This window comes from Palaemon carinicauda, chromosome 27, assembly GCF_036898095.1.
Source record: "Palaemon carinicauda isolate YSFRI2023 chromosome 27, ASM3689809v2, whole genome shotgun sequence".
Taxonomy (NCBI): Eukaryota; Metazoa; Arthropoda; class Malacostraca; order Decapoda; family Palaemonidae; genus Palaemon; species Palaemon carinicauda.
In genome coordinates, this window is record NC_090751.1 from 42,942,580 (window position 1) to 42,952,579 (window position 10,000).

The following is a 10,000-nucleotide window of genomic DNA, read 5'->3' on the forward strand; positions in this document are numbered from 1 at the left end:
TTGTGTATTACATAGTAACTGCAGGGTTCATAAAATAACGTGTTTTATTTTTCAACAAACATCCAATACCTAATTACAAACACGCGTTAGGTTTAGAATACAATTAAAAAAAAAAAAAAAAAAAAACAGCCAAAGTTAGGATTTTTTCATTGCTCCTTTCTGTAAACCCTTTGTGGATAAATCATCTACAATACCAAAGATAATAGGCAAATTGATAATTACAGTTTTCATTAGTGTTGTTACTCCTACTGTCTTTAACATTAAAGCGATGAGAATTTAAGAAGCATGTTCTTATATTTTCTAAATGATAACAGATTACCAGTGATAATTTTGGATCTATTTGTGGTAGTCCACGTATATCTGAGATTTTACCATAGTTCATGTAAGTAATCTTAAAGTAAACATCTGTTTATCTTTACATTTTCATCAAAATCAAGGAAAATAAAAGAAAAAACACCAAAGAGTTTATATTATATTATGAAACACAAAATCGATAGTTGATCACAGTGTTCTCTTTACTGAATACTAGCTTATTAACGACAAAATGTCTGTTTGTTAAAATAGCTGGAAATAGAGGCCAGTTTCAATACACAATTTAGCCCATAATTATTTTTAAATTCCAAATTGCAAACACCTGGCAAAAAGGAAAATCATGTCAAATGCTATACAACATTTGTCACTGTTTCCCACAAAGACAGCGGATGCCTTCTGGAGTACAGAATCATATTAAAAATAAGAAAACACTAATGGCAAACATTTATCATGAAGTTATTTTTCTTATATTACCAATATACACTAACATAAATATGGTAATATTTTTAGACAAGTAATATAGCATTCAAATTGCAACTCTCAGAAAAAGCCAGACAGCGGATGTCATATTCTTGGAGTTTATATTGTGGAAGTCTAAAGTCTAAACAATTTAATCTTCCTCTGGGAAAATGAAAACTAAGTTGCATTAGATGAAAATGGATGTTGTTTGCCATAAACACTAAGTAATATTCGGGCCGCAATTAAATAAAAAGATAAAACTGTCCTCCATTTTCCATTTCCGATAAACAGACACAATCATAACTTCTATAGTATAAGCTACAGATCATTAACAATTTGTACCTGAAAATACTGAAATATTTTGGTAGTCATAGAGCATAATGCAAAAATTTGTAACTGAAAGAAATCATGGCATTCCTTTTTTAATATTTATAATATACATATATACATACATATATATATATATACATATATATATATATATATATATATATATATATATATATATATATATATATATATATATATATATATATATATATATATATATATTAATATAATGAAATACAGGAGTTTGTGAATTTTCAGTGTGGCAGTGTAAAGATAAATTTTATTATAGTGCCATGAATTATTATGTCCAAACATTTCCTGAATAAAAGGATATGTGGGTTGACTCAATCAAAACAAAATCCAATTGAAATATAAAGAAAACTATAAATTAAATTAGTAACCTTTTTATAAAATGGAAAGATAACTAAAACATGAATAATTAAAAAAATAAAACTTTCTTTTTGCCGCAAACGAAAATTTCAATTCCTTAGTTGTAAAGTATATAAAAGTACATGGACGGACGTTGAGTTAAATGCATGCTATGACTGCAAAAATGTCTTTCACCAATATCAAAATAGTCTTTTCCTTCAATACCAAACATATACTGTAGAAGTGCTTCTCCCTTAAGGGAAAAACGCTTACCTATTTAAGTGTATTTTAACTTGTATATGAAAATGGAATGTAAATATGATAGCACAATGTAAATATACTTCGCTAGGGAAATGTTTCCCTATTATAATACTAAATCAATTTTCCCCTCTCTCCTCTAGAGATCACCTTACTGAGGCTACGGCCAATTTGTTCTACTTCCCTAAGTTGTAGTTCAGCGGATGAAACGAGTTTGGTGACAAAATAAAATGTGAGCAAAATGTTGTAAAATATATGGACGTTGTTTAATTCTGAACTGCATCGGTAATATGGATATTGGCATGATTACTTATTTACAATATACCAGTACCCAAAATGTATATATTATTTCATCATTAAGGATTAAGCTATATTACGTATAGCATGCAGTGATGTTATATATCAGTTAATGAACTACCTATCCCAAGTAGGGCTAACTCACTATCTTGGGCTGTGAACGTTGTATGATGAAAGATAGAAAAAAAAAACATATACAGGAATGTATCAAATACCCACAGTATAAGTAATCTGCCGTTTTTAGCTTTATCACAAAATGAAACACGTCTCTTGATAAACTGTACGATTTCTAGCTCTGAACCAGATCAACATGAAGAAAATGAAGTTCACATTGTAACTTTTTCTTCTTCATAATTTTCTACTGACTTTTTGTTAAAAAACGTTCAGTTATAGTTTATGGTTTTTCTGGAACAATGATGATTGAACTAACATAAGGGCGATAACTACTAATTAATGATAATACTAGAAAATGTCACAAAGTTTTATGGTTCTGCAGCGGCTGACTCCGGTCTAAGTTGGTCAGTCTGCATGTCATCGTAAGCAATTGTAAATATACTTTTCTTTTCTAATAAATGATTTCTTTTTCTTCTCCGTCCCGCCTTTATTGCAGCTTCCATTTCTGCATCATTTTCGAATAGAAGCGAGTCTTGGTTCATTCCCAAATTGGCCTCATTTTCAATGATAGTTCGTAATTCCTCGTCTCCTTCTTTTGCTTTTAAATCATCAGGAAGATTCGAGGATGTACCATCAACTTTTGGAACTCTTAGTCTATCCTGAGAATTTTTCTGTGCATCTTCTGTAACAACACGAGTTTGAGATTCCGAGCCTTCTCCAGATTCACGAACTTCAGTTTCTGGCTCATTTTTAGATTTCTTCCCTTCTTGAGATTCTTGACCTTTGCCTTTATTTTTCTCACGCCATTCCATATAACGAGGGTTACTTTGCTTTTTCGTTCTTTTTTCATTGTTGTTATCCTGTTCATTAGAGGAATCTCCATCATTCCCATCTTGGGCCTGACCTCCTTTACCATCTATCGCTTGGAGAGACGCGTCTTGTCGGTCTTGTTGGCCAAGAGATCCGCGACGGTTGACTAACCGTTTCGCCGCCTCTCGCTCCAAGCCTGTTGCTTCCATTCCAGGCAGCGACCCCCGCCTCTCCAAGTTGGTTCCACGCGGTACTTCCAAGGCTGTTTGACTGCTGGACCGCCGGCCATCTAGATTGGCCTGGCTGATTGAACGTCTCCCGTCTATGCTGCGGCTGTCCACGCTGGAGCTGCGCCGACCATCTGTCCCACTGATGCTGTTGCGGCGGGAAGTTGATTCTTTCTTCGAATCCTCGTCCATTTTGGCCTTGTTGGTTTCGAAACGTAGAATTGAGCTCTTGGTATGCTGGTACAGAGTATTGGGCGGCTGCGTAATCCTCACTGAACGTCGGCTTGTGTTGTCGTCGTGTACCTGCGGCTCCACTATCGTCTGAGTGCTGTTCCTCCTCCTCCTCCTTTTCTCTCTTCTTGTTGACTGTCCTTCTGCCTCTAGTAGGCTTGTTGTTTCCTCCTCTATTGGTGTTCTTATTCGCAGTCGTGGAACCACGTGTTCGTATCCTGCTTCTGACCTTAGTCCGTTTTCTGTCTGTATCTGTACGTCGTACTGGAGAGGGCTCTCGTTTCGTAGATATCTCATTGATGTTGGACCGAAGTTTCGACCATCCTCGTGCATTCCGTCCAATCGGGGCGTTACGCCCACCGACTGTCCCTCCACGAGCCTTGAGCTGATTCCCCCACCCCCCGCGTCCTCGTGCAGCAGTGTTCGCCTGTGGTGCTGCCTCTCCTCCGGAAATAAGACTGTCTCCTCCGACTCCCCGCCAGCCCGCCTCATTTGGCGAATCTGACGGCCCGTCGCCCCGTCATCGCGGAGCACGGCGCCGTGCGGGCTGGCGCGTAGTCGGAGGACCTCCACGTTTCCCTGGCGGGCATACGTGGCATTATCGTCAGCATTCTGCTGACCTGGCATTCCTCTAGGTTGTTGGTCCTCCATACGCATTCCTCGCGGGTCATTCATTCCCATTCCCATCCCCATTCCCATTCCACCCATTGCACGTGGATCATTCATTCCCATTCCCATTCCCATTGCTCGTGGGTCATTCATTCCCATCATTCTAGGATCCCCCATCCCCATTGCTCTGGGATCATTCATACCCATAGCACGAGGATCTAATTGTCTTGGGGTATCATCTATATCTTCCATGATATAATGTTCTCCTTCTCTTAAAGATTCAGCCATTCTTGGGTTACCATGCTGATCTCTAACCATAAACATTCGGCGGCCATCTCCCGAGTGATGAGATGTTCTTGAATCTACACGGACCATCCTACCTTGTTGTTGCAACCGGGTAGCTTCGTCCAAATCTTCCAAAAGAACCATATCTCGCGGTCCTCGATGTCTCATTGCTCTGTCTTCCAAAGGAGCTCCTTCGCCACCTCCTCCAAACTGCCAGTATCTTTGTCTCTCATCCCCACTCCATGCAAGTCGACCAACACTACGCTTTGGTCGTGGAATCCCGCATGAAGTTGCTATGTCTGTGCAACAACTTGGCAGATAATCCCACCAAATCTTCTCCTCTTCATAACCTTGCCGATAGTTGCCCTGTTCATCAACTCTAATGTATGAAACTTGTTCTGGATTTTCATCACCAACCAACTTGCGTTTTTTCCTGTAAAATGTAAAAGTTGCTTAACTTTATAGTAATAACAGCAATTGCGCTTCAAGTTGCAGGCTATCATATGACAAGATTAATTACAGCATGATTCACTGCAAAATGAACATAAAAATGATAAAACAAACATCTACGATTCCATGTGGCCATTATTCTATTTTTCTACAGAGCAGTATTTTCAACAACACTTCCACTCTATCACAATAAAATGCTTTGTATTTGAATTTTACAACATAACTAAAAAAGAAAACATACAATCAAGTAAAGGGAAAAAATGAGATATACTCTTAAAAATTAATGCACAAAGACTTGAACTCATACCTGTTGGTATACAGTGGACATCCAGGACACATCATGCACAATATGACAGCGATGATAATGAGTGCAAGAAAAACGCACAGCACAACAACACCAGCCAAGTAAGAGTTCCTCTGACCTTGCAACACTTCGATCTGTACCGGCTAGGGTTGAAATTAGAAAAAAGATATTAAACACCATTTATTATAAACATTATATTAACCTATGATAGTGGCATGATATATATATATATATATATATATATATATATATATATATATATATATAAAAAAGCTCTGCCTCGGGGTCAGAGACCTAAGGGGGTAACTAACTTTTTGATAATAGGTTTTGGTCAGCCAAGGATCCGAACCTTGACCAAGTCGAAACTAAGTTTAGATTTGACCCTTCTTTGGTGGTAAATAAGGGGTCGACTGTAACCCCAGTTTCAACTTGGTCAGGGTTTGAGTGCTTGGCCGACCATATATATATATATATATATATATATATATATATATATATATATATATATATATATATATATATATATATATATATATATATATATATATATATATATATATATATATATATATATATATATATATATATATATATATATATATATATATATATATATGTATATATATATATATATATATATATATATATATATATATATATATATATATATATATATATATTCAGACACTGAAATATACACACACAGTGAATAGATATCTATGTAACGATTTCAAATAGCTTCGTCGTATACATCCACAATGAATGTCATGTGTCAAAATTATATTTTATTTCAACTTTCATTTTTGCCTAAGTAAATTTTCAACCAAACCTCAGAGCCTTGAAACATGCAGCTACATTGAATTTCCAATTGGAATATCATTCTAAAGAAGATACTAGTATTTCCTCAAAATATTCCAAACATAACTAAGAGACCCATTATGTCTCATAAAGAGAGAATTAGGTTGGAACCTTACGTTAGCTTGGTCGGTAATGAGGGGCAACTTGGTGTTGAGGCGCTGTGAGATATCTTCCACATTTACCACCGTCTTAAACTCGTACCAAACACGAGCTTTTACTGCACTCCTGTAAAACAGTAGAAGGAATATCAGTGTCGGACATTCACAAATCAAACTCCCAAGCAGCATGTATCACAAATCATATCTTGCCAGTTAAACTTAGTGAAAGATATTTTGTGCATTATTTCACGCAACAATTGCGAATTTATTCCATCCATATTGTTTGTATCACAACATTTATAGCGTATATTTGTGCAATCCATATCAAAATCAGATGCAAGTATGGAATATAATTGATATTCCTTGTTTATACATATATATATTGATTATATAACATGATACATACACGTAATTATACTTAGTAAATAAGTATATACATTGCTGTGAAAGCTGCATCACTTTACTCTACTGATAGTTCATCTTATTGATTAAAATTGTAACGAGAAAGCATTTGACACAATTTCACATGTGTATGCTTTCTAGCATCTTTTGACAACTTTCCGCCAAACTTTACACAGAGTCCATTACTTCTTTTGTGTATTGACGCATATACAAAATCACTCACGCAAATCAAAGCAAAGTCACACAAGCACTAAGGTACGTACGATTGTATAACTTCATCTCAACAGCATGAATGATACCCATTTATCAATCATATTGAAAAAAGATTGGATTACTCGGTTCAACAATTTTGTGGCACTGCTAAAAATTGCCGGAAAAGATGTCCAAAACTACGGCAATTTCATTGAAAATCCTTCAAATTACTGTGACCTCACTAAAAATATCTTAAAAGCACGCGTGACTTTGTCGCTCTATCGATTTAACTACAAAGTAACTTCATCGCCAAAGTGATACAGCTTTTGTGAAAGACAGTGGAGTCAGTGCGAAAATGACATCACGTGACTTCAGGTGTTGGTGTGGTGGTGGAGAGTGACCCTGCTTTACACTAATTCCACACCCGTAAGATTTCTTTAGCTGTGGTGGAGAATAGCAACAAACATCAAGTTATGTAGTTATATTTACAATCATCATAACCTATACTTGAAATAAATTATATCGTCTGATAAATTATGATTGGAAGTAATGATCATGAAAATATCTGCTGATAAATAGTCAGTAGTTTGACTAATAAAATAGTGTAAGGCGAATTGAATATCGATATGAATCTTAATGTAATACAACAGAATGCTTTCAGCATCATTAGTTGAAATTTAAATTATCTAAATTACATGCTCTATAAGAATTAAGTATCACCGGGTTATTCAAATTACTGGGTGATAAAAGTGAAAAAACAGGTACATAGAATTTATGGTGACTATACCAAATGAAACCGAAAACTCAATTATATACTAATTCCTTTAAAAGGGTTATAAATACCAAGACTAAATATAAACGTTCTGGTTGGGAGCGTTGAAGCCCTTAAAACACCATTTATAACGGTGGTGCCTCAACGATTTAAAATCCTCTGTAAAATTCAAATTCACGAAATAATCAAAATTTTCTATTCAAATTATGAATGTAAACTAAAGGTTTTTTTCACAGAACCTTGGAGGAATATTATTTTTTTCAAAATAGCTGGAGGATCCTTTTAACTCAATTAAGAATATTTCAAGATCACAGTTACCTATCCTATTTATAGCAATCACAATGCATTCTATTATAGCAATTTTATTAAAGTATATCTATTTATATTAAATATTGTGACAATTATATTCTTTACCTATTTACACATATTTATAGCACTATAACATATCTAATATGACCATAAGTAAAAATGCAAGAAAAATTAAAAATCTTGGTAAGCAAACATGTACAGCTTCGAAATAACAACATTGAAAAACAACAACTCTGCAGTGAAACATAAATTTGCAACAGCCATCACACGGGGATAGGGGATTTAGGGGACCCAAGGGATTAGGACATTAAAAAGGTCATGTTCACACTGAACGGTCTCCACTATCTTACAGTTCCTTGGTTAAGCCGTCGAACCTTGTGTCATCTTGGCTACTGAAGCGATCCACGTTCAGGATCTTGGTGTTTCCGCCCGTCAGGGCATCCAGCATTGCCTCGATTTCACGCTGCAAAAAAAGGGGAAGAAGATGAGGACTGGATAATAGGTGGAAGAAGAATAAGACTGGATAAAAGGTGAAAGAAGAAGATGAGGACTGGATAAAAGGTGGAAGAAGAAGATGAGGACTGGATAAAAGGTGGAAGAAGAAGATGAGGACTGGATAAAAGGTGGAAGAAGAAGATGAGGACTGGATAAAAGGTGGAAGAAGAAGATGAGGACTGGATAAAAGGTGCAAGAAGAAGATGAGGACTGGATAAAAGGTGCAAGAAGAAGAAGACTGGATAATAGGTGGAAGAAGAAGAGGACTGGATAATAGGTGGAAGAAGAAGAGGACTGGATAAAAGGTGGAAAAAGATGACTGGATAAAAGGTGGAAGAAGAAGACTGGATAAAAGATGGAAGATGATCAGGACTGGATAAAAGGTGGAAGAAGAAGACTGGATAAAAGGTGGAAGAAGATAATGAGGACTGGATAAAAGGTGGAAGAAAAATGGGGAAAATATCATAAAGCTTCAGATGGGGATAAATAAAAAATGGCAGAATCCTAAGATGGGAGTTGGGTAAGAATATTGGAAAGTATAATAACTAAAAATGTTAAATTGAAAAATATCAATAAGTTCCCACTAGTGGAAAAGAGGAGGAAGAAGTCATAAATTAAGACAGGGTGATATTATTTAAAAAAAAAAAAAAAAAAAAAAACATAGATAATAAAGGAAGAGAGAGAGAGAGAGAGAGAGAGAGAGAGAGAGAGAGAGAGAGAGAGAGAGAGAGAGAGAGAGAGAGAGAGAGAGAGAGAGAGTATTTGTTTACAAGACCATGCTCTCCATATACTGCCAAATTATGCCAAGCTATTCTTTTCCTCTATTACTTATTCATAATTTAAAACAATTCGCCACATGGGATACAAGTTAAAATTAAAAAAAAAAAAAAAAAAAAACTATATAATTATAAAAAAAACTAGCCTGATTTGCTCACTAAACGACCTGGAACCAAACAGAACTCTGTGATGCCAGCGTATGTTTGATATATATTCAAAGTATATACTTAACTAAAAATGGGGTAATTAATTAAAGGTGTCCTTAAAATATACAATTCACAAATAGTGACCCTTTTGAGTAATTACACCATTTTAATTAAGTATATACTTTGAATATATATTAGATGTACGCTGGCATCACGAACTTCTTTTAGTTGACTATGTTGACGATGTCTGCTCCAGGTCGTTTAGTGAGGAAACCAGGCTAGTTTTTTTTTTTTTATAATTCTATAGATTTTTTTTATAATTCTAACTTGTTTCCCATGTGGGGGATTGATTTAACTTATGAAAAAAATAAGAGAGGAAAACAATACCTTTGCATAATTTGGCAGTACAGTATATGGAGAAAGTGGTCCTGTAAACAAATACCAGAAGAAATAAAAGAGGATTAGTAAAGAATATTAAAAAATGAGGAAAAAAATCATCTTTCAAAGTGACATGAAAACTCTGGATAGGGTAAGATGATTATTAACACGAAAAACAATAATTCAACCAGGTAGGATAAAAAAAACATAAATAATTCTCACTTTATAATAAGAAAAAGGCGGAAGAAATGGATTGAAAGAGAATATTGAAAAGAAAAACAATCATTTAAAAACCAAGATCAAAATATCACAGAGATCTCACTTTACCCAAAGAAAGGCCAGAAGGAAGAAGATGGAAGTCAGTTAATAAGATTCAGAAGAAGGGTAATCACTGCAAAATCAAGCTGAGCATTTCAAAACAACTTTACGTGGGAATTAGTTTGGGTATAACAGAAAAAGCAAAATATCAATGCAAACATTGTGCATGTTAATTATTTGGTTGGTTGGTTTAGATTGCC

At 35.1% G+C, this 10,000-nt stretch overlaps 1 protein-coding gene across 3 annotated transcripts in view; it reads right to left on the bottom strand.

Moving 5' to 3' along the window:
- Nucleotides 1-1,345: 1,345 nt before the first annotated feature.
- LOC137620707 (cadherin-86C-like) overlaps nucleotides 1,346-10,000 on the bottom strand; it is a 349,290-nt gene continuing 340,635 nt past the window's right edge. For 2 of the 3 annotated variants that reach the window (XM_068351057.1, XM_068351058.1), the window contains exons 18-21: nucleotides 8,037-8,149; nucleotides 6,030-6,138; nucleotides 5,059-5,198; nucleotides 1,346-4,734 (exon numbers count right to left, since the gene is read on the bottom strand). In XM_068351057.1, coding sequence (XP_068207158.1) covers nucleotides 2,508-4,734; nucleotides 5,059-5,198; nucleotides 6,030-6,138; nucleotides 8,037-8,149 — 2,589 coding nt within the window. In that variant the 3' untranslated portion in view covers nucleotides 1,346-2,507. The remainder of the gene's footprint in view (nucleotides 4,735-5,058; nucleotides 5,199-6,029; nucleotides 6,139-8,036; nucleotides 8,150-10,000) is intronic. The other variant, XM_068351059.1, reaches the window with a different exon arrangement.